Source organism: Hemibagrus wyckioides, linkage group LG01 (assembly GCF_019097595.1).
Source record: "Hemibagrus wyckioides isolate EC202008001 linkage group LG01, SWU_Hwy_1.0, whole genome shotgun sequence".
Taxonomy (NCBI): Eukaryota; Metazoa; Chordata; class Actinopteri; order Siluriformes; family Bagridae; genus Hemibagrus; species Hemibagrus wyckioides.
Window position 1 is genome coordinate 11624269 of NC_080710.1, and position 25908 is coordinate 11650176.

Genomic DNA, 25908 nt, shown 5'->3' on the forward strand with positions numbered 1-25908 from the left:
GTGCAGCTTCAAATAGCACTTGATGATCGGGGCACTTCTGATGTGTTACCAGGTAGTAAAGTGAGCTAAACTTTACAGGTCTGCTTTAAATCAATAATAAGGAAAGTAATGAGACCCCAAGCAATTTCTTCTGAACAACTGTAACCACAGGAGCGTTCTTCATTTTGGGACGTTAGTATGATCTGGGTTAAGAATGAAGTGGAGAAAGGACCTTATAATAACTTGTCATAAAGCTCATGTCTGCAAGGCATAAAGTAGGGCATTGAACTTATTGATCAGTTCACAGCATGTTGATATAATAACACATGATGTAATTGTACAGATGTGGACAGACATGTAAAAGTGAGCAAATTATTATTCGAAAGATAAACTGTACCAACATTTACTTTCTTGTGGATCTGGTAAGGTATTTATCTCCTCTAATAACTGATTGATGGACGTGGGATAAAAATGGGGATAAGATGGGGAAAAATTAGTAGTATTTTGACAAAACGAATACAAGGTAATATGGTAACAACATAATGAACAAAGACAGAAGCCTTTAAAATTTTATTAAATGCTTGGGTATCATCAACAACCAGCTTATTATAGGTAAATAAAGTAATAGAAACATACTTGTTGTTTTACTTATTATTCTCAAAAAAAAAAAAAAACAAAAAAAAAAAAAACATGAGCTATGGGTAGTATGGCCTCACTATATAAGAAATAAAGAGAAAATTATAAGGGATGTTTTGATAATTGGCAAGTGGGCAGACTATGTCCGACACATAATACATTAAGTAAGATATGAAAGTGATAACTTCCACTATCATTCCAAACTACCTGCAGTGTACCTATGATAAAAACATATTTCCACTTTGTTTAAAAAAATCATAACAATAATAAAATATTGACACAATTTACATTACAGTACACTTGTTCCTTCCTAATTCTACCTTAGACTCTATATATAAAAGCTTCACCATGCCAATAGGTGAAATTTCAAATGAAACAGCCTTTGTTTTCTTTTTTTTAACGTTCTAGTAAAATTTAGATATTGAATTCTATTGTTATTAAGGTATCTTCAAACCTGTTCCTTGAGAGCAACCCCTGCACAACTTACTTCCCTCCAAAACTGAGTACGGATATAACCTACATTTCTTGATCATTTGGATGCTCTAAATGTTGTGTTATAGTTGGTTAAAGAAATAAACCATGCACGCAAGTAGCTCTCAATGAATAGGGTTGCATATGTTTTTATGTTTTTGATTGTTATTTATTATTTCTGGAAGCCTTTTCCATTTTAAGTGCTCAATCTTCCTTCTTCATGCTAGTTTTCACTCCAAAGTTGAAAACCTCCCATCTGATCTTCTCACCTACTCACTAGCATGAAGATGAAGCTACAAAGGAGTGCTTATTGTGGGATTGTTTTTTCTCTTTTCTTTTTTTTTTGTCAATTTTGTTTTATACATTTTTCAATCGTCTTTCATATGGAACCATCCGATAATCAACATTCATTCAACACATTAAGTGCTCAACATGCACAGATTTGAACAAAACACTGACCTTCCTAATACCTTCCTTCTTTTCTTCTTATGCTACTAATGCATTGTTACAAAGATCAAATCCCCACACTTGTTCTAAGTGAACTACACATTATACATACCAGCGACAGAATAATTCTACAGAGCAACTGCTGACTTACAGTGAGTATTACCATTAAGGGAAATACTGTATTAGTAAAATGACTATAAATTCACCTAATGTCAGTGAAGGAGCCAAGATGTTGTTCAACACACAAAATTGTATAAGACCGTTTTGCAGACTTGAGCTGGGGGTTTGTTATGTTGGTATCTTTATAAAAGACATCTGCAAAGCATTTGTAATTTTGCTTGTAGCAGATCAGTTTGGAAGTTCGGTTTATGTGAGGAACCCATAATGGTTAAATAGAAAAGAATAAACTAAGAGCAATCAACCCGACCTTCTGACGGTCAGATACCAAAGCCTTAGTCTCTATTTTCGTCATGCAAAACACAATGTCCTTCTTGCTACTACATATTGAAGTCATTAAGATTAATGAAGCACACTCAGTGACTGTACTGTATTTGAAGGGCTGAAATATTCCCTTTACTGTCTCCTCTTTTAAAGATTTTTCCTGTTGTCAATTTCAAACAAAGAGCACTCCCTCGTGTCAGTTCTGTCAGTTTTCCCCGGCAAGTTCTTTTGTGTCTTGTGAGGAGTGCTGCGTTCCAGAAACGAGAAGGACAGCGTTTACAGGAAAATGCTCTATTAGATAAGTGAGAGCTTCTATGAATAAGGGCTGAAAGTAATTTGCGAGATTGTTTTCCACAAACAGCACATCTTAATCGACCCGAAGGGTAACTTACTCTTGGGCAATGTCTAGCTGCTATGTGGACCATAAGTGCTGCTCGTCGTGAAAATGTTGTGAGAAAACAGAAGGGACAAGGGAAACGTTTAAGAGGAACTTGACAAGAGAGCAGTCTATATAGTTCCAGTCCTCCCGAAGGGCTCAGTTCATACACAACTCTGCTTCCCCCGCTACCTCTTCTAATCCTCAAAAGCATAGCCATTTTTTTCCTAAATTTACGTTGTCTTCTACGAAATGTTTTTCTCATTCTTCTCTGAAGCTTTCTTGTCTCAATTTTCCTCCTTTCCCCAGCTGAGAGACCCATCTGCACCCCGTCCATTTTTGTGGTCTGACCCCATCCGTAGCCTATCTTCTCTCTCCCGTTCCGTCTTTTTTTTTTTTTCTTGCGTCGTCTCAGTTCTTCCTCAGTGTGAAAGCTGTGGTGGTGGTGTGGCTGAATATTAGCTGGATGCTGCTGGGTGAGAGAATGGTGTTGATGTTGCTCAGCTGAAGGCAGAACAAGAGGGTGGACGGGTAAGTTTGGGTTGAGTATATGTCTTTGGCCAGCTTGATACATGGGCTCACCTTTTACTCCTGAGTGCTGATGGGACTGTAGAGAGGAACTTGAAGGCAGAGGCTGGGAGTATGGTGTGGCATTAGACGAGGAAGGGAGAGATGTACTGGCATCATAGAAAAGAGGTGAGTACCCAGCTTGTGGTTGTGGTGGAGCATGCTGGTGACTGTGAAGAACCCCACTGTGAGAATCCTCTTCTCCCTGGGTTCCACCACTGGGTGTGAGCTGCAGCAAAGCATTTGTGGCAGCTTCACTCTCGGATACTGAGCCACCAACACTGCTGTCTTCTCCAGCGACACTAGTGCTCCCTTGTGGCGTTCCTTGACCAGTACGGGTGAGGCCATGCTGAGACAGCCTGTGTCTTGTAAGGCTGTTGGAATATGCGAAGGCCTTCCCACACACTTCACAAGAAAACAGCTTGTCACCTCCGCCTTCGTGCACTGTTTGATGATGCGCAGTAAGATGGAAGTGATGACGGAACGACTTCCAACATATAGCGCATGTGTAAAGTCTGGGAGGAGGATGGGGATTCGACCCTTGGGGTTTAACATCTTGCGGGTATGGATAGAATGAAGAGTTACCTTGACCACCTGGGATCATGCTTGCACCAGGAGCTGGGTAACTGCTAAGATTTTCTCCTCCAGGTGTTGTAGGTACTTCTTCCATTTCTCCTTTCTGGTGTAGCTTTCCATGTCTCTTAAGGCTTTGGGCATATCCAAAATCCTTTCCACAAAGAAGACATTTATAGTTTTTCTCTCCAGAATGCACCGTGTGATGCTTACTCAGGTGAAAAGCCTCTCTAAAGTATTTGCCACACACTGTACAGTGATGAGGCTTTTCCCCAGTGTGAATTCGGTCATGCCTTCTTAGTGTTTCTCTTCTTGCAAATCCTCGGCCACAGATGCTACACAAATAGGGTCTAACATCCCCCAGACCCCCTGCTGACCTCTGAGTGGGCTGGCGTCTTTTGGGAGGCTCTGCACCTGCTGCCCCTGGTTCCTTCTTTTTACGGGGCTTCCGAGGGCGTTTGGGTTTTCCGCCTGGTGTCTGTTGGATTGATTGGTGGTGAAGTGCCAGGGCATCCTGGTTTTCACCACCTCTAAATGACTTCTCCATTCCAGATGTTGAAGACGGACCGCCAGGTGAACCAAGAGGGCCTAGTCCAAGACCTCCAAGTAGCCCCCCAATTATATCTCTTCTGTCGTCTCCCCGAACACTATTGTTAAGCTCACCAGTCATGCAATTTGCTGCTGCAGCCGTGATAGCAGAAATAGCATTATTGACAGAGCTCGTAACATCGTCTTCAGAATCCTCCAGCAGAGCGGAGAGGGGTAAGTGTGGGTGTTGGTGAAGCTGCTGGTTTTGGCTTTGTGGGTGTGGGTGCAGAGTAGGAGCTAAAGGTGCTTTTCTGAGTGCTGGCCCTGCTATGCCTCCACCACATGAGGATGTTCCACCATAAAGGTTGCCTTGAGAGCGCTGGTCTTTGAAGTTATTGTAACCATCACTCCGGTAAGACCCTGCATGACAAATCAAACAGTATGAATGCTGCATATACAAATATCTCCTTAGCACATCATACAGCACAAGTTTATTTGGCGCACACACATACTATCCTGTAAGATAAATATGTGACTCACCCACTGCACTAGTTACCATTCCATCACTGGAAGCCCCTGTCTTACTGTTCTTGCCACCAACTATAGAGTTGCTACTATCACTCTTCGGTCTTGGTCCTCTGCCTGATTTGCCACAAGTGCCTGAGGCTGCATGGTTCAACAAAGAGGTACTCTCACGGAAACAGCGGCCACAAGCTGGACAACGAAAAGGCTTCTCTTCGTGTATCTTTTCGTGACGGGTGAGGGACTCACGCCGATTAAAAGCACGGCTACAAGTACTGCAGGCAAATGGGCGTGCACCAGAGTGGATGACACCATGCTGAAGCAGGTGTCCCTTTTTTTTAAATCCTTTTCCACAATCTGAGCAATGGAAAGTCTTGTCAGGACTTTGGCATAAGGATGATGCTGAACTTTCCTGGGTCGAGTGAGGAATACTTGGATCAGCAGGATGCAAAACAGGATTTATAACGTTACTTCTTGTGCCTGCTGTGCCTGCAGTGGTCAACTCATGACTGCGTAAGTGCCTGCGCAGACTAGATAGGTGAGTGAAGGTTTTTCCACACTCTCCACAATGATAAAGTGGTTCGGGTTCGTGTTGAGATGAACGAGGGTGCATGGAGCTATGATTGTCAGGTTTAGAACTGTTTGTCACCAGAACTGATGCGGATGTAGAAGTGGGAGCAGAGGAAGAGGATGATGAGACAACTGAAGAGGAAGATGGGGGAGTTAGGTGAGAAGGAGGATCTCTACCAAGTCCTGACATACCAACACGGCCACCTTCACCAAGGCCAGGTGTAGCATCTTGGCTAAGACTCCCTGAAGTGCTACTACTGCTGGAGTTATGATTTGCAGAGCCATGACTATTGCTGCTGCTAGTGTTACTGCTGCCATCAGTCTTCCGCTGAGGCAAGTACCCAGCCATTGCTTTCTTTCTCCTGCCTCCTCCACTTCCACTGTCTACTTTCCCATCATCCTTGGAGAGGGACAAATGTAAGGGCAGAGGAAGTGGTAAACCAGTCTCCTGTTGCATCAGAGATGCTAGCTGGTTTGAGGAGAGGACAGGGATACCTTGAAAGTCAAAACTGCTTAATGAGGAAGGTTGAGATGAGGAATGAAGAGGGTGATGTGGATGGGGGTGTGACAGAGTGTGAGTGGGCAGCTGTTGTTGTTGTGGTGGTGGCTGCTGTGGCTGGGGCAAGGTGCTCGAGTGGCTATGTGTGTGTGAGGAGTGCAGCGCAGGAGGCGGAGCAAGACCTGAACTCGACTCAAGACCTAGATGGTTGTGGCTTCCTTGCTGTACCAAAAATTGCTCTAGGCTGGAATTGGCTGGTACTCCGGAGAGAAAATACTGATTAGCAGCTAGCATGCAACTAAACTGTTGATGCAAGCTCCGTGCATCAGACTGAGCTCCTGTCAATTGGTGACCAAGGGAAGTTACTGCACTAGTGCTGGAAGGGTTGTTGGAGCTAGAACTTGAAGGAGATGGGGAAGAGGAGGATGGTCCAGGGGATGCTTGGGGAACAGAGAGGCCAGGATGTAATGGGGGAGGTGGAGGTGGAACAGATGATACCAGTCCTCCAATTCCTCCTGCACTTCCTCCACTTCCACTACTGCCTGCAAAATGGTCAAATCGCCCAACTCCTGGATGTAGCTGTTCTTGTGCAAGGGCTGCCTCAGCTGGGTGAAATGAACGTAAAAACTGAGGATACCCACTCACGTGACTTCCTCCACTGCTACTGCTCCCAGACATTTTGCTTGCTTTCCTTGAACCTTGTGAAGATGAAGACAGTGACTGCTGCTGTAGAGGAGGAGGGGGTGCACTCATTTTTGCAAAAATTGATGCAGAATCAGAAAAGGCACTGCTTCTAGATCCTTGCAGTGGGCCTAAGCTAAGTCCAGACAAAATGGCCCCAGAGGTTTCTACTTGCTGCTGCTGTTGCTGTTGCAACTGGTGCTGGTGAAGCTGCACTTGCTGCTGGTGTTGTAGTTGTCGTTCTAATCCAAGACTTTTGAACTGATGGGCTTGGTGTCCACTCAGCATCTCTATGATGTCCACATTGTATTTTCCAAACTGGAACATTTCCCAGTTACTGAAACATGGGTGTGCAGTGGCAACACCTTCTGCTCTAGGAGCAGTAACAACAATCACACTAAAATTGCCAGATGAGGTGTTACAATGACAATCACTGTTGTTTCTCTAACCTGTTTCAACTCACCCTTGTGTATGGCCTGCTTTGAACTGATCTGCAGTTAGCTGACATTCACCAACTGTTCCCACTTTATAGCCAGTTGTGCCAAGCAGATGCTGCAGCGTAGAATGGATTTTCGGTATGGATAGTGATATTCCAAAGTTCTGCAACACACAATTCAAAGGCTGGATTTGATTTTTGAGTCTTTAACAGTTCTGTGGTTTAGTGCTTGATGGTTACTCGAGTCATTGTCTGTGGTTAAGAAGTTGTCTTTCTTTTCGGTTCTTTTCTTTCATCAGTATCCTTGTCAGTAATGTTTTTCCTTGAATTGCATTGAACCGGTCAGTCCGTCATTAATGTTAATGGATTTGATTTGGTCTTTTATGTAATGTAAAGTGAGAAGATGTGCAAATCACATATGGTGACACTTTATTTTCACATTTTGAAAGTGCTTATTGATGCGTTTGTTATGAAACAAAACCAAGATGACTAGATAAGACTGTTCTTGGTTACATACTTGAGTTCATGACCGTCCTAGATAAGGATAGATTTCTCCAAGTGCCATGTGTTAGTTCATTACAGTCATAGACTGCTAATGTTTAATCCATTCAAGCCCAAATGATATACAATTCCTTTTCCATGTTTCAGCAAATATGCTTGGCATCTTTTCCATTGTTGAAGAAATTATTCTCAGATGCACGGGACGTTTCTCCACACCAACTCCTCTTCTCACTGTGGGACAGAAAAAGAGTGAATAGAAATGTAAATGTGTGAAGTCAACTGATTTCACAGGCCCCTTGTTTCCCACTGTTTTGTGCAGTTAAAAAAAAAAATCCCTGCTTCTACAAACCTCATTTAACTAATGAAAGGGTTGCTAAATAACAGATACCCTGGATTTGGTATGATAGAGCAGAAAAATCGGGAAAAATCTATACCAGGCTTGCAAGTTGAGTTTAAGAGCATTATCCATTAAAACACTGAAACACTGCATGTGACAAACCCAGAAACAGTGGCAGTGCAAAACCTGTGCATCAATGAACTGTATACTGACTGGATTTTGTGTATGATTTTTTTTTCTTCCCATGAGTAAAACAATGATAAAATGGCATATTCTTTATTAAATATAATAATTTAATGAAAATGTTTGTAATATAATTTAATATAATACAAAACTGACTTTGGAATGACAAGTAGTTATAAGCTAATTACATATGTCATATTATATGTAATAAATGTTGCCAAATTTGTAATTACACATTAATAAAAAATAAATAAAAAAAATAGATAAACACACAGTAAAGGGATGCTTTGAATACTGTTTGGTTTTCTCCTGCCTCGCCTCGGGGAAAAAATATCTTCCTGTGTAAATAGCAAATATATCTGGCTTTTTATATTTAATGATGTATAAAAAAAATGGGGCTGATTTCTTTAACACGTCAAGCACATCGCTTAACACCTACAACCGATGTTTAGCATTTGCTTAACGCTTTTGCGGAGGGCCAAATGGTGGGGGAAAAAAGTGCACTCGCATATCAGCTACAAAATTCGCAATACGATAAAGAAATACGATGCAAGAGTATTTGCAAAAGTTGCACCTATTCCTGTACATTAATGTTTCCTTACACATTGCGCGTGCTGCTCGTATTGTGCAGAAGAGGGGGAAAAAATGATGCTGAGGAGCCGCGCGAGACGATAGCGGGGAGAGGTGTGAATTTCAAGTAATTATTACATCTGCCGATACCGCTGTATGTCACACAAAAGGAAAATGTCCGTTTGGACACGCAACGGGGACACGCAAAAAGGAAACCGACCAGACGAGCGCACGCATGCATGACAGTACCGTTACTTCAACATGTTACAGCACGAGAAATTACGGATGCGCAACACCAGGAAAACTGTCGGCGTAGTCAACATGTCGTTAGCATGCAAAACAGCTGGCTAACGGCAGATATTCCGCTAGCCTGCTATGTCATCAGTACATATGATGCGCAACCAAACATCTGCAAGCATGGATTATACAGGAGCAACACGTCGCTAAAACTCCGATAGCAAAAAAAAAAAAAACGCGTCGTAACGAAATCAAAGTCGAGACAATAAAACAGGCCTTTTTTACCTATGCATCCATCTTTTAGATTGGGAAAGAGATGAACGGGGCCTGCTACACTCTCCCACCCTGCCCCTCTTGCTCATATGCCCCCTTGTTCTGCGTGCTGTTTTCCAATCGTTAGCCAGATAGCTAGACCTTATGTTCACCGCAACCTTGCCTCGTTCACACAGGCTCTTTTGTCCCTTATTTTAAGTGCTAAACATGATCAGCGTCAATTTGTTCCATTTTAAACTACACCAAGCCTGGTTTGCATGTTTTAATTTTTTTTTTTTGTCGGCTAAAATATTTAGGACCGTCTATGGCTTTTTTTTTATTTTTTTTATAGAAAGTAACGAATGACGTGTGAGCGCCGTCAGGCGTTTCCGGATTTTAGAACACTTCCGGTTTTTGCAAGTGCGCAATTTGTTTATAGTTAGTCGGTGGTTTTGCGTCTGCTTCTGCCGCTCATATCTAAAAGAGTAATAGTGCGATAATAACCCTGTAATAACGTTTTGTTCGGTAATTTATTGAGATATCCGCTTTATGATGATGGCGGCGCCTCGGAGCAGGCTGCTGTTCTCGTAGCGCGCGCTAGCAAGCGGACTAATGTTTACCGCGCCGATTAACACGAGTTGTTGTTGTTGTTGTTGTTGTTTCCTTTGCACATTTTTTAATCAGCAATGGCTGTTTTTTTTATAACATAACCGCGTAGACTTTGACACCATTTGGATGTAAACAGGCAGTGGCCATTTTATTACGGCTTGACAGCTCGAAGTAAAAGCCCATGTCCGCATCAAAATGGCTGCCTCGGTTATTTTTTTTTTTATTTTTTTTTTTTGTTGGCCCTGCTTGTGTCCAGGTGGACAGTGAGTCCAGACAGTCTGGTGGAGTGACAAAAAGTCGATCATGTGAAATGTCGTGTGCTTTTAAGACAGGAATCTCAAAGACAGTTTTCATCAGTTGACTTTATTTTACAAAGGTAAACAATCATATTCGCCTTATGTGTAATCGAAGAGGGATTATATATAGAAAACAAAGTGCTGAAGAAAACAATAGTGTGATCTGGGCGTTTCAGCGAGTAAAATATTTCACTTTTGACCAAACCTCTATTCTTGTTGCTTTTGTTGATCTATTTCTTTACAAAGGTACATTTAAAGCTAATTCTGTGTGGGAGAAATTACATGATTCAATTGGGTTTTCCTCAGGGAAATGCATGTTTTGACTGCGCATCTGAATAAAGCATCTGCTCTAATGCAATAAAAACCTTCACAAGTTTAGGGTTTTATTACTTAAGTACCAGATTAAAATATTCCATTTAAGCATCCCATTCAGGGACAAACTGAAAAAATAAATAAATAAATAAAATTCTACCTGGAGCTTTTAAAGTAGGCGTAGGATTTATACCTACATTTAATAACATTTTGATTTAATACTTGCCGTAAAAACGTCAAAGGCCTATATCAGCACAACTGATGGTTATCTTATTCTTTGCAGTTTTAAGTTTAAACATCTCATAAAAACTTACAGTTATGGCTTGTGGGTACAAAACTGAACAGACATTGCTACAGACTTTTTAAGACAAAAAAAAAAAAATGCTAAATCAATTTAGCTATTCTAATATTCCCTGAAATAAACATTCAAACAGCTGAAATTGAATTCAAATCAACCTATTATTCATTTACATACACACTATGACATCATATCAACCCATTGGGATGTCATTGCCACAATGACACTGGCAAGCTTCTTTATGATGGTCACAATATGACATCACACTAAAGGAATGTTTTCAATGCACTCATCAGGATGCACTGAGAATTGGTAAAGAATGAGTGCCTGTATTTGTGCTTGTATTTTGTACTTAGAATGCAAAATAATCGAATGAGAAATATAGATACCTAAAAACAAGTTAACACTAAAACCACAGAAGAAAATATCACCATCATAATGTTAAGATAATAGAGAATAAACAGCAAGAATAAATATCACCAATAACCATAATATTAACTGTCATATTAATGACAATAACGAACACGTATGTATAAGAGAGTCTGTAGGAAGATTGTCTCTAAGTTTTGTTTGTAACGCAATCAAGATCCAGTTTAATTTCTGTCAGAAATAAGTGAATGTAGTCTACTGCCACCACATGAAGAACTTCTTTCACTTCTCTGCCTCAAAAAAAAAAAAAAAATGACTAGGCAAATTTACTCCAAACTACTTTTACTGGGAGAAATACGTTGGAAATAACTAACTATCTAATACTAGAATGTTTACCGTTACTTGCTGTGAACTTTTAGAAAGGAACGAGAACTAAAACGGTTTACACCATAGCCTGTCCTGTAGGCTAGACTGAGGTCGCCTTTACCTCACTACCTCCTTTTGCTTCACAGGATGAATATCTCAGTCTATGTACAGTAATGTTTGACTGTCATCAGTGTTCTCATTACCTTGGAAAGAACAATGAATAAACTGTGCCTAGGCAGTCTACCACTGACGCACATGTAGTATAGCCCTTAATATTGATAAGCATTATTGATTATGATATTGGGTGTGACGCTCTGTCCATTTCTGGATGAAAGCAGATCAACTGTGTGAGATGACTTTTTACTCTCCCCCCGGTTCAGTCGTCACTTTAACAGCGCAGACACATGGCTTTAGGGAGATTTCAACAGCAACCCAGCAAGTTTGTTAGTAAGCTCATCTAAGTGTCTGTGCACACCTGAGCTAAATTCTCATGTTGGCCAACGTTGCCAACATTTACTGTGCTGTGCTGCCTTAATGAACATAAATGACCCTTAACAAACCTCTCTCTATATAAAACTCTGAACATCTGGATTCCTGTTTCTCTCATCTAAGCCACATTTAACAGTTTGAGGCATCCTTATAAATAAAAACTTTTCAACAATACATACAGCACGTGTAGAGCTTATGACGGCACCAAAGTGTGTGCACATCCTTACAGAATTCTGTTTTAGTATTCTTTCGAATTCGTGGCCAACGTCCTTCAGCCAAGGCAAAATGTTCTTGTCAAGTCCCTGCTCTTGGATGTAGAAGAAACCGTTGACTTAGAATCCAAACAAAGTGCCATTGATCATTACTGAGTTCGTTTCAGTTGGTGAAAGTCGATGATTGTCAGATACATCTCATTTCCCCCCCCTCTGGCCCGGGCCATGTTGCCCAAACAGAATGGCTTTTGAAGTTTAGTTATCTACCCCCATCACTGGGATTTTTGGGTTTAAGGGACAAAAATGATAGTTATTGGTTTTAATCTTACTCCACACAGATATTGATTTCTGTCAACTTTAGCTCCAACAAAGCAGTCTTCAGCTAGTAAATCCACAAGCAATTCTTCCAGAACAGGTGATGCAAAGTTTGGGGTGTATGAAAAAGGCAATAATAATCATGGGGCTAAATCCTAAAGCTGATGCAGTTTAGTTTCCCTTACTCTATGCAAAAAAACTTGTTTTGTTTGGATCAACTTGTTTTTGTGGCATCATCACGTCATCACCATATATTCTCTTGTTTTGTGAATGTGATATCCCACATTTTTTGTTGAGCTCCTTTTATACTTTGACAGGTTATCAATATCCTGATGTGTTTGTTTTAATACTCACTTCTGTTCCCAATCTGTAGCAGCACAATCCAACAGCTGGATTAACACATCTCTGGTCTGAAGGGATCTTCTGATGTAAGCAAATGGTATGCAATGTTTCCTTCAGTTTTTTTTTTCTTTCCTCTCTTCCTTTCTTTTCTGTTTTGATAAGATGAATGTTCCATTGGACATTACTTGAACATATGGCTCTCTAGTGGCATTAAATGTCATGTAATATCCGGTAAAAATAACATGACACAGTGACATGAATTTATCTTTCACCTGGTTATCCCAGTCTCTTCATGTACAATATTCATTTCTGACAATGTTTTCTAAGGTGGCTATCATCAAACGTATTAAGAAAATTACTATACTGTAATTATGGCTGAAATTTTTTACAAAGAGAATAAAACAACAACTTGAAAGTTTTAAACTTGTCTACAAGACCATTTTGTTCTCTCTGTATTTACAGCTTCTATTTCCCTTGTGGTTTCCTCTACTTCTCCATCTGTTATTCTTTCCTTTCATGCCCTCGTTCTCTCTGTACTTTTTTCCTTCATCCGCTCTCTGTCTCTGTATCCTTTTTTTTTTCATCCTTTCTCTTACCTATACCGTCCTCCTACTCCTTTTACACTCTCCTTTACACTTTTCACTCCCTTGCCTGCCCACTCACTTATTCTTTCTTCCTTAATCCCTCCATTACCATCCCACTCAAACTCTCCCTCCATATCCTCCATTTTCCTTAACTCTCTCTCAATCCCCTCTATCCTCTCCTCACACAGTCACTTCGTTTTTGCTCCCCGTCCGAACACCCTGGTTGGCGGCCACCCCGCTTCCGCTGCTTCCTCCGCCTCCGGGGATGAAGTGTAGTTGCTCGATGGTATTTTGCCTTTTTGCAGCAAAAGCTAGCCTCCTGGCGCTATGACCTCCTAGTGTTCCTGTGCCCATGACAACCCCGGTTCCTTGCATTTCGTTCCATCCCATCCCTCCGGTTCCGCCTCCTCCCAGGTGACCCGACATGGCGACTGTGTTGCGCTCTTGCTCGCGCCCCGAGGTCGGATGTGAGTTCATCTTGATCATGTGATGGCGATCAAGAGAAGGGGTGGCACAGACATTCTGCTGTGATTGAGCCTTCTGGTGGCTCACGCGGGGTAGAGTAGGCACCATGCCCCCTCCCACTGTGTAGTCGCCCATGCCCATACTCATACCACCCCCGCCACCTCCGTAATCGACTCCACCCATGCCCACTTCCTCCTCTAGATGATCAGGTGACATCAACAGCCTCTCCTTAGACTTGCGCAAGGTGTTCTGGGCGTTGGAGTTTTTTGCTGCTGCAGACTTGTAGTACTGGTGCTGCTGGTTCTTGGGCACCCGTGATAAGGTGTTGCCATCCCCGAGGGCAAGGAGCTGATCTGTTGATTTGACTCGGCGAGGTGGTTTGGAGAGGGTGTCATAGTTCTGGTTGGTCTTGGTTTCTTTAGGCTCCAACGGATAGGGGTTAGGTGTATGGCTGGGGGCAGACTGAGGGTGGGGTATGCGGGGACGGGTAGCATGGGTGGGGAGTGTGCCTCTCCCCCCTAGGGTATAGTCACCGCCCCAAGGCAAGTGGTGCTGTGACGAGTGGAAGGATGGAGGAGCGTTGTTGGGTCTCCGTTTAGTGGTGCAGTAACCTGAATATTCCTCCAGACCTCCTTTTTCTGTGGTTGGAAAGAAGAACAGATGTTTTCAAGAGATTGCTCATAGTGGTTTTCAATTCAGTCAGAAATGTTTATTATATTTTTGACTATAATTTTACCATTAACAAATAAATAAATAAATAAATAAATAAATAATTATAATGCCTAAAATATTCATGAAGGTTTTTTTTTTATTTGATCATGCAAGTAATATTTATTTGTGTATAATTTATTTCCTTTATTCTCTGTGCTAAATCATGGTGGTTGATGATGCAATACCAATTTTTAGTATAATATTGTAGCATTTTATTAATAAATAAAGCAACAGTGGATTATATCTAGATGAAGCAGCCTAAAATCTTATCATTGTGAGATATCAGATGTTTGGTATTGTACAGCTGGTTGTATAAAGCATACTTTACTACTCACTACCAAAACCAACCAAAATCTCTTTAGAAAAACTCATATTGATCTATATCTGAATATTCATGTTGTTTAGACTCGCAATCCTATATAAAACGACTCAAATATTCTTGATCTATGGAAACGGTCAGCAGCTCATTAATTCATCATCAGTAACCACTATAATCTGATCAGTTTCACCATGGATTCAGAGCATATCCTAGGAACACTGGGCGTGAGGCAGGAATATGCCCTGAATAGGAAAAGTGCATAGTAGGCCACCATGCACACACACATTCACACACTTATGTTCACACCAGGGGCAATTTAGCATAGCCAGTCCACAGACTAACATGTTTTTGGGAGGTGGGAGGAAACCAAAGAACCTGTGAAAATCTGCACATGCAGTAACCCGAGCTCAGGACTGACCTTGGAGCTGTGAGCTGGCAATGCTACCTGCTGCGCCACCGTGCTGCCCACAGCCAAATCTGCCATTAAATTAATATTACTACACCCTTAAACTAGTTTAACGTACTATCTGTTACTTGAACAATCCATTACGAGTGATAAAAAATCTTTTGAAATACAGATAACGTTGGCTTTACATAATATGAACTAAAATCATATGAATACATTAAACTTAGCGTGATCTCCCATAGAAACCCAAGCTGTTTAACTTAACATCTTTCAATTCATCTTTCTATTTCTGTGCCCCCACAGGTTTTCCCCATTTCCTGAAAGCTTCCATGCTCTAATCTGTCCCCTGTGACCTTCACAAATATTCAGAGTTCCCTGACGTTTTGTCACAAAACTCTGATACTGATTAAAATATAAAGTATGTATATTTTTGCAGTGTTAAGTGTTGCAGAGTTACGTCTAGGTGTCCTACACTTTTGAGGAGCCATTGTAATTATTCTAAAAATGGCCATATGAATCTCCTGCTATAAGTGAGGATACTCCGCAAGACTCACCCAGCCTTTTGAGGGAAGAGTATCTGTTGAGCTCAGGCTTCATCGCAGCCTCGTAAGAGGGAGGGAGCTGAGCCAGGTTATGAAGCGAGTGATGAAACGAGGGCTGAGGCTTCATGGCGTTAGTGTGCTTGTTTGGTTTCAGTGTTCCACCAGCGGTCATCTGCATGTTGTTCATACGTGGTGCACGCTCTGGACAGCAGCAGAATGTATACACTTTAGTTAGTTCAGACATTTTATACACATTTCTGTATGCACAGATTTGCACCTTAACTTTTTTTTTGTCCAAATGCAAACTAACTAAGTCATCAAAGCACTGTAACTGTAACTAAGTCAGCAAAGCATCAAACAACAGAGTGTAAAAGTACAGACTTGAAATGACTTACCAATAGTGGCAGTGTGTTTGGGGCTGGAACCTGAGGTATGGATGAAGTTATGCTGCAGATTTCCCACTAAAACAAAGTAAGCCATGACATGTGAGAAAGAATGCATGGAAGACAAGAAAGCATAAGATATTTTCAAAACAGAAAAAAATTGTATATTTCAAGGGTGGATTATTACATTTTGGTAATTCAGCATTATAATTAATAGCCCGTACTGGTCTGGGGGAAAAAATGCAAAAAATGAATGAATATTTACCTATTTTTTTATGCAATAAATTGCTGTACTGATTTATCTTTGGCTTGTCTAAGTAAATAAATGCATACTGACATTGTGAAATTCTGCTATAATACATTAAAAAAGAAATTATTAGAATTTTATTTGTTGTTGTTTTATAATTTCTTTTGTTAGTTTTATATATGTGTTACAGCAATTCCTTTAAAGCTTTGAAGTTACCAAAACCTAAACTCTTGACAACACACAGCATAATAATTAGAGCGGTTGGCACGACTGCATCTGTTTTGGGAGTGCCCCCTCATTGTGAACACCCCGGGTGAAATACTGCTGCTGAGATGACTGATGCCATGAGCATCTGTTCCCTGTAAATGATTGCTTGTGAAGATTCTCTATTGCACTACGGATTTCATGCAGTAAAGAGGACCATTCTATGTGCATGATGAGCTTCTGGTTCATGGAAGACTATATTAAAAATATAATGGAATACATAAACTAACTCATTAAGTAGTAAAAGAGCTCATTAAATTATTAAAATAACTTGGGGACCTGAAAAAGTTAAATCTTTTGTAAAAAAAAAAAAAAAAAAAAATTTTAAAAATGTGTCTCACATCGGTTGTCTTTCTGCAGAGTAGGGTACAGGTTTTTAGGAGGCCGCCCAAGAGTGCCCTCTCCTCCTCCACTGCCCACAGCGATGCTGTTGTTTCTTTCTCCCTGTTGGACTGGGCTAGACTGGTGGCGCAGCATGTCCACCAGAGCTCTGAGAGCACAGACAGAGGATCAAAGGAAGAGAGAAAGTTCAGGTTCAGATTAAAGGTGTGATCACTTGATCCTTGATCCCTCAAATGAAATATATCTGTATTTTCTTACCTGGGCATATTGAGCTCTCTGTTGCGTGCCTGCCGCGAGGCCTTGTTAAACGCCAGCTTGATGGACACAGCCACAGCCACAGTGAATGAGATTACTCCACCAATGACATATATGGTATTGTTGCTCTGTTCGATGCGACTGAGGTCAGGGTCAGTGAGGTGATGGGGCGGTTTAGTCCCAGGTGGTGCTGTGTTGGCCCATACTGGCGAGTTGTAGTTATGGCAGATGTTCTGGTCGAGCCGGCGGGAGCGGTCTGGACAGCAAAAGCGGTAGTGGCATGTGCCGCAGCAGTAGATAAAGTCATCCTTAGAGCAGTTGAAGGTAAGGTCATACTGGCCCATGACATCATAGTACCCACGGCACACGTCCACTTCCACCACTCGACGTGGAGGTGGGGCCACCTGTGCAGCTCCGAGCGGAGGTCCCAGGGCGTCGGCTGTGGCATTCTTAGAAAGCATGACTTGAGCTTGGGGTCTGGGTGGTGTCTCTGGCCATCCCGTCGACCCCTTCCCGCGCCCATTTCCTCTGCCGTTTCCTCCACCTCTGGACTGCATTAGTAAGAATCCCCAGCTACTGGGCCTGGGGCTGACGGTCGGGGTGCTGGTGGTCCTGATGGGTACATTTCTGGTTTTAGAGGGATCCAACACACTGGCTGAAGACGTGTTATGCGGAGCAGCGATTAACAGGAAGAGGAGGATGACACGCGTTCGGGCTCCTGAGGTGGCCATCATCTTTATGTGACTAACACGACTATTTTCTCTTGCTGACTCAACCCACCGTTCAGTGCAGAATCCTCCTTTAAAATCCCAGTCCTTAACACTGCATGTAAAAATGTAAGTCATGGGCTTCCAGTATAAGATGTTTGTTTAAATGTCAGTAAAAAAATGGCACTGTGCAATGTTCTGGGAGAATATAAAGGGAGGGGGGCAGTGATGAAAATGTAGTCTCAGACTCCAGGGAAACTCAGATCCTCATTTCTTCAACAGAACAAACGAAGCCTGAGCAACTGGCCTAATAGTTCTCCCTTGAGGCAAAGTAAACTGAGAGACACTCACTTCTCACCTTATCTTAAAAATCTTGCTTTAAAAGAAGCTAAAGTGGGTTTATGTCTCAAGAATAAAATGGCTTCCCTTATTAAACAAACACTGGTTAGGTAGTGGTTAAAAGGCTTTTTAGTTAATAAATGTATGCATCTCCGTGTAGCACAACTTAGTACGTAATATATACTCCTTGTTTTGGCACTTATTAAGATGAGTTTGCTTATAGAAGCAAAGGGTAACTGTAAACACCATAAAATGTAAACTAATGCACTGACTTTTTTTTTGTCTTCTGTATGACTTCTATACAATTTGGGCACTCTTTATAGTCAACAGTGGCACTTAAGTCATTAGGAATTTCCCTGACCCGTAATACTCCCTGAATGCAATTTTCTTGTAATCTTTTAAAACAGTTTAATAACCAACTATATCGTATTAATAAACTAACGCTAATATAGGTTTACGTCTTTAGAGGACTACTTATGGTGGTGAAATCTTTGGAATGGTTAAGGTCAGTGTGATGGGGAATCATTTTGACTGCGCAGCCCTTCAAAGGCTTTTCTCACTGGACATCGAACTGGTGCTTTTTTTTTTTTTTTACTGCTCAGAGCAGAGCAGCATACATTTTACCTGCTTAATCCAAAAATGGCGCTTCTGCTAATCACATAAAAGAGTGCAATTGTGTGGATGAAAGAAAACATATGAATCCCTTTATCTCTAAGAAATCAACTAAAGAACTTGCACATCATAATTCCTTATTTGATTCGTGATTTCTGCGTATTTAAAAACGTAAATAAACAAAAAAGAGGAAGTAAACGCTTACTTAAAAAAAAAAATGGAGAAAATGTCTTTCCAGTGTCGATACTCTCACTCGAATTGTCTGTATTTGAAAGCAGCACACGGTTCAGGTGCAGCAGCAGATTTGTTGAGCCACGTCTTCAGCAAGAAAAAGGAACCTTTCAAAACATATGACACATGTGAACAGAAAAAAAATAACCACACCGAAATCCCAATCTTCGATCCTATTGAGTTCCGACTGGTCGGCTTTGGAATCTGGCGATCTTTATCAGCAGTGCAATTTTCTCAGGGAGGTGTGACGAGCTTCTGAAACATAGAACAAATAAGTTGATTACAGACGCATCCTAGACAGACAGACGTACATGTACAGTACACGCAGGCTGTGATGCAAAACAGTGGATCATGACCGTACGTTCACTGCACGACCGTAGCCAAATACGACACAGGTATACTGTACAATTGTCATAGAACATTGGCTATATTAACGACTAATTAACAGATTCAACAAGCAAAGCAACAGATGCATTTGTTCCTTGCTAAATTCATGAGCAGGAAAAAAAATGGTAATGCATGCTTTGTGAAAGCCTTTCAAGCATTTCAAAGCCCATTAAGGATAATTGGTGTTCAGTTGATTATCCTGAAGACTATATCACAAACATTGCAGGGGTAAATTCCAGCGTACGCTTGGAGACAAGAAAAGGAATGGTGCATAATAGTTGTGCTGCATGGTGCAGGGAAGGGTAATGGCGGTTTGTTTAATGTGTTACTATGTGCCAGTGTGAGTCAGAGGCATTGAGAGGTCTGAATAGTAGCGATGATCTGAACAAGCAGTGATCAATTCCTTTCATAAGGCACATGATGAGGCTGCTGGTGGGTGCATTATTATATGTGTCAGTATGTTTATGCGCTGTGCGTGTGCATGCGTGTGAAAGAGAGAAAGAGAGAGAGAGAGTTTTTCGCTACTCCTGAGATGTCTAAATTGCATCTGATTTTTTTTTGGGGGGGGGTTGCATTTTCAGAGCAGAAAATATGATGGAAGACAAAAAAAAGAGAGAACGGAGGAATAAGAGCGAGTAAGATAAGTGCAGCAGGAACAAACAGAGCCAGAGGTATGGCAAAAAAACTCTGTGTGTGGTGATGGTGAAGTGTGTGTGCAAGTGTGTGGGAGTTCAGCGAGTGGGTGGCAGAGAATGGAGAGCTTTCTGTGACACCGCTTACCACCACACACATGCACACATAGCATACAGCAGGGTATGTTCATGCATGTTCATGCAGCGGGTACAGAGTGTTCAAGCTGCACACCAAAACAATCTGAGATGGAAAACATGCATGCAATAAAATAAAGCACAGAAAACATGTGCACATCTACGTCTAACACGGCTGGTGCACGATTTTGCAGAAAAGCGATGCAGGTGCTGCTACAGACACACGGATTAATTTCTTTATTGCTGTTTAATTGTCGCTATTTAATTAAGCCATCCCTAACAATTGCACTCTTGTCACTCTTAGCCACTTCTGTCTCATCACTTAAGCAGCATGATGCGGCGTAATTATTCTTTAGGAATGATAAATCAAATATATATATATATATATATATACATATATAATTGGGTATTATAAAAATAAATCTTTTAGATCTGCAGAACAGAAGTGTTATGTTTTATTTAAAATCCTATGACTTCCATAATTATTTTATGGAATTCATATATATATATATATATATATATATATATATATATATATATATATATATATATATATATATATATATATGGGGGGGGGTCTAATGATCTATATGTTCCTATTATAGTCACAAATCCTAAACACATTCACATAAACAAAGCACTCGAGCAATCGAAACGAATGTTCACAGCATTTCACAGAGCAAATCAGGCAATCCTCATGGACAAGCACTGCTCTTTTTGCCCTATTCGTCCCTGATTCACAAACGTCTGTGCACTCAACAATGCTTTCCATTTAGCAATCAGATATTCCGACTATCGATGGAGTGACCCGAGCTGAGAACACATGCTCTCTTATTAAGTAGACCAGCCTATTTTAGACTTTGTGATCCATTCAGCTGCCATAGGATAAGTGGCGGTGATTGAAAATAAGCATGGATGTAAATATTGTTATTTTGTTCTTTTTAAGTAAAGCATGATGTAATGCTCCACAGGCTGCTAAAAGAAATCTGCATCTGCTTTACTTTATGTTTTTTTTTTTTTAATGGAACTTCTATCCATTCAAACTTGAAATTTTGAAATAAAATGGTGTAACTAAAGAGTTAATGTAATAGTACATAGTGTCCCAATCTATCTTCATCTTTTTTTTATTCCATTGAAGCACTCAGTGGAAAACTGATCTCTGGTATATACGGTGCTGATGTGAACACAGGCACTCGGGTTTAATCTAATCCAACACGCTAATAAAGCAACAGCTCACACGAGAATTTAAATCTGCTTTGCTTTTCATTTAATCGTCACTACTGCTTTGGTTAACTTAATCTAAACACAAATGTCATTTTGGATCCTTATTGACTTTCTTTGTATTTCTGTCTTTGCCAAAACTACATTTGAGAGCACTGTCTTTTCATAAGATTTCTCAACCTGGACCTAGTCACAGCTACATTTATGATCATCTGTATCTCCTAATGACTGAAATGTTGAGGATATTGTGCTGTGTAGCTCTTATCATGTATGCAGGGTTGTCATTTATTTTCAATCTCATTCTAAATGATTGTGTTATTGCTCTATGTAGTCAGCAACTGATTCCACTGATCCACTGAAATCCAAGCTAGCACAATCGAATGTGCACAATTAGATGCTTGCATAAACTGTTTACAGCTAAGCTTGGTGCACAATGTACAAAATATACAGCACCTGTACAATATATACAGCACCTGTACAATATATACAGCACCTGTACAATATATACAGAACCTGTAGAATATATACAGGACCTGTACAATATATACAGGACCTGTACAATATATACAGCACCAGTACAATATATACAGCACCTGTACAATATATACAGCACCAGTACAATATATACAGAACCTGTAGAATATATACAGGACCTGTACAATATATACAGCACCAGTACAATATATACAGCACCTGTACAATATATACAGGACCTATACAATATATATAGCACCAGTACAATATATACAGGACCTGTACAATATATACAGCACCAGTACAATATATACAGCACCTGTACAATATATACAGCACCTGTACAATATATACAGCACCAGTACAATATATACAGAACCTGTACAATATATACAGCACCTGTACAATATATACAGCACCAGTACAATATATACAGCACCTGTACAATATATACAGGACCTGTACAATATATACAGCACCTGTACAATATATACAGGACCTGTACAATATATACAGCACCAGTACAATATATACAGGACCTGTACAATATATACAGCACCTGTACAATATATACAGCACCTGTACAATATATACAGGACCTATACAATATATACAGCACCAGTACAATATATACAGAACCTGTAGAATATATACAGGACCTGTACAATATATACAGCACCAGTACAATATATACAGCACCTGTACAATATATACAGGACCTATACAATATATATAGCACCAGTACAATATATACAGGACCTGTACAATATATACAGCACCTGTACAATATATACAGGACCTATACAATATATACAGCACCAGTACAATATATACAGGACCTGTACAATATATACAGCACCAGTACAATATATACAGGACCTGTACAATATATACAGCACCTGTACAATATATACAGCACCAGTACAATATATACAGCACCTGTACAATATATACAGGACCTGTACAATATATACAGCACCTGTACAATATATACAGCACCAGTACAATATATACAGGACCTGTACAATATATACAGCACCTGTACAATATATACAGCACCTGTACAATATATACAGGACCTGTACAATATATACAGGACCTGTACAATATATATAGCACCTGTACAATATATACAGCACCTGTCATGTGTTATCCATTTACATTTTTTAATATATATATATATATATATATATATATATATATATATATATATATATTTTAAATCATAGTCAATGATATTCCTGAGATCCTGTATTTTTCCCACATAAAGAGTAAAGCATAGAGAAATGGCGCTAAAAATGCGTAGGCCAAATCAACACCTTAGGAGCTATGTGGAACAGTTCACCCTTCTCTGTAAACTGGATTAGCCTTTCTTAAGCACAGTACCCGTCAGCAAGAGACTGTGGGCGATTTGAGAGAGATGTGCCACTGAAGACGTGGCGCACTGACAAAGAGTTTCCATAACACTCCGACTGCTGAGTTTATCAAGGAGCGACGATCAGACCATCAGATTCCACTGCAGTGGTGTGAAATGTTGGCGTTCTCTTTATTCCAATCTACTAAACAGCACATCTGTTTTGGACATTCTCTCCTTTTTCTCTCCATTGCTCCCACCCTCAATTTCTCTCACTTTCTCCCGCTCTCTCTCTCTCTCTCTCTCGATCTCTTTCTCTCTCTCTCTCTCTTTATGATATTCAGTGCGTGGGTTGAGGCAGCTAGCTCTCTCTCAGAATAGCACTGCAGCAGTTCATACTTGTGTGGAAGGAAAGAGGGAGAAAGAGAATGACAGAGAGGACAAGAAGACCTTTGTTTCCCCTCTGAGGCGTCTTTCCTTTTGGAAGACACGCTCTTCCCCATTTTTTTTTGCTCAGAACCACCGTTTTTTCTTCAGCTTTGCCTGAACATGATGCTGTTGGTACTTGCATAATATGCAAGATTTCTTTAGTTCGTCCCTAACAGATGTCATCTAGTTTGACACATGAGCAGTGACATTAGGTTCACGCTGCCAGTGCAGTCACAGGGAAATTTGCAAATGGGTTGCTTGGCATTCAGTGTCCCTTATCTCACCACTCAGTTCATCACCCGAATGGTGGAATTATTTCACGCCATGCGCTCACTTGTACAAAATGCTTTCAGAAGCTTTTTTCGAGCGATTTCCATAGAAATATAGGGATAAAGATCTGTCTGATTGGATTGCATAAGAGATCAAATACATTGACTGTAAGACATTGCAGAAGCAAGGGTTGAGTGAATCACGCTGTCTACACTTGACTGGCATTGATGTGGGATAACTCTTCATCTGGTGGGAGTAGAGGGCAGTGGCGCAAATTATGTAGGACAGCATGAGTCTGTGTTTGTGTGTGTGTGTGTGTGTGTGTGTGTCTGTCCGTGTGTGTGTGTGTGTGTGTGTGTGAGAGAGAGAGAGAGAGAGAGAGAGACAGACAGAGAGCGAGAGGGAGACAGACAGAGAGAACGTTTAGGTCAGGAAATGTTTGCCAGATGGTAGTTTCTCCTTTCAGTTGCACTGGACAGGCCTAACCTAGACATTTCCCTAAGACACAAAGGTAAAGAGCAAAATCCCACAACTTTTCCCTTAGCACAAGCCAAATAACCAGTGTTAAATTAACACCTTACACCTTAAACAATGTGTCCTCACCTTTCTGTAAGGTACACTGCAGGTGAAAATTTGACACAGGCAAAAAGACATGCAGAGTTTTTCATAGATTTACAGGCACATAGCATACAGCTGACACATTCAACAGTCAGTGAGACATGCAGCTCCACAGGCATGAAGCACAAGTGCAATGTGAGTGCAGAAGAGCTTTCTCTGCAATGATGTGAGCATCATCCATTTCTGGTCTCACAGATGGCTGTACCTATGTGAAAAGAACCGATTAGTAGTTATACATGTCTGGTACTGGCCGTGGAGTAGCACTGAGCATATAGTACTGGCCGAGTAGGTGGGCAGGAGAGCCAGTGAGACTGCACTGAATGGCCGCCTGCGTCGGCGTCAATGCATGTGTGGATAAAGTGGCTGCTTCAGCTTCACTACACTTTTACATGAATGTCTGGATCCTTCATAGCTTCTCTGCATGCTGGAACAAAAAGCCTGATCAACAGCATTCTGCTTCTCAACACCTGACTACACCCTGAGGAAATAATGGTTGCCGTAGTGATAGAAGGAAATGAAGTAAAACTCAGGGACAAGAGGGGGAAAAAATGCAAAGTCCTTTTATCTTATCTCTCTCTCTCTCTCACACACACACACACAAATGAAAAATGTAAAGGCTAACTTGACGACTTACCTGAGTTATGTTCTCTCTATAGAGAGATGCTGAAGCTGATCGCGCTGCGTTCCTCAACATTACATTGCATTTAAGCCTGATGATATCACGACGCACTTTCATTTTTTCCCCCCACTCACACATGCTGATAAAAACTTGTATTGGGAAATAAAAAACAGTTCTGCTCACCTGTTCACGACACGGTTTCCTTCTTATCTAGCCAGCATAGCTGCCTCCATGTTGGTGCTGAATGATGAAGGCTGAAATGACGCCTGTACACATTCCTGACAGGCGATTTTTTAAACTTAGCTCTTTAAGCCTGAACTGTTTTCTTTTTTTATATTAAGTCGGTTATGGCACTGCGAAGGTATTCCGAGTGTAAAAAGCTCCACATTGCTTCCTCGGCTGATTTAAAAAGGCAAAATAACGCAGTTTGAGTCGTGGTCTAAAACTGCTGACGCGCTTTAACACTGTGTTTTTTGTCGCTGAGCGTTAGATACTCCTTCAGGTGGCGTTAGCTCGACGCAGCGCGGCTGTACAGCGTGTAACGGTACACAGGAACAGTGGCGGAATGAAGCGGTGCAGCTCTTACACAGGTCCACTGGACTCAGCAGTGCGTTTTAATTATCTTTCATGGCGCGCTCAATGAATGCTCGATAAACCGCTTCTGCACCGTTTTGCCTGTTTCCTATCAGTCGCGCTTTTTTTTCCGCGAATATGGCTGGCAAAGCAGTTGGGGGAAGGAGGGAGGTGGGGGGGGGGCTCGGTTGCCACAGCAACGGTGTCATTTCACTGGTGACCGTCTCGGGGTGATGGAGAACCTGGACAGTAAAGAAATAAATAATCTATACCTATAATCAAAAGACTATTTTTCTTAATACGTAGTGGACAAATAACCCTGTTTAGTTGCGCAACATGATAGTCATCGGCATCGTGCTTTCCCCCTTCCCAAAC

The 25908-nt window shown here is 41.0% G+C and overlaps 2 protein-coding genes across 4 annotated transcripts; both read right to left on the reverse strand.

Moving 5' to 3' along the window:
* Nucleotides 1-536: 536 nt before the first annotated feature.
* si:dkeyp-69b9.6 (zinc finger protein 865) lies at nucleotides 537-9166 on the reverse strand. Of its 2 annotated transcripts, XM_058401389.1 has the most exons (4): nucleotides 8840-9166; nucleotides 7244-7458; nucleotides 4559-6890; nucleotides 537-4438 (listed from the first exon to the last, which is right to left on the reverse strand). In XM_058401389.1, exons 3-4 carry the CDS (start codon nucleotides 6615-6617, stop codon nucleotides 2067-2069), a joined length of 4431 nt encoding a protein of 1476 aa, XP_058257372.1. In that variant the 5' UTR covers nucleotides 6618-6890; nucleotides 7244-7458; nucleotides 8840-9166; the 3' UTR covers nucleotides 537-2066. The 2 variants fall into 2 exon arrangements, with proteins under 2 accessions (XP_058257372.1, XP_058257361.1); XM_058401378.1 differs by having other exon boundaries at nucleotides 4559-7458.
* A 591-nt stretch (nucleotides 9167-9757) lies between these two features.
* LOC131360722 (protein shisa-7) lies at nucleotides 9758-25673 on the reverse strand. Of its 2 annotated transcripts, none has more exons than XM_058401401.1 (6): nucleotides 25144-25673; nucleotides 16936-19076; nucleotides 16677-16825; nucleotides 15837-15902; nucleotides 15454-15642; nucleotides 9758-14101 (listed from the first exon to the last, which is right to left on the reverse strand). In XM_058401401.1, exons 2-6 carry the CDS (start codon nucleotides 17775-17777, stop codon nucleotides 13179-13181), a joined length of 2169 nt encoding a protein of 722 aa, XP_058257384.1. In that variant the 5' UTR covers nucleotides 17778-19076; nucleotides 25144-25673; the 3' UTR covers nucleotides 9758-13178. The 2 variants fall into 2 exon arrangements, with proteins under 2 accessions (XP_058257384.1, XP_058257393.1); XM_058401410.1 differs by lacking the exon at nucleotides 25144-25673 and adding an exon at nucleotides 24976-25092.
* Between the last annotated feature and the right edge of the window lie 235 nt (nucleotides 25674-25908).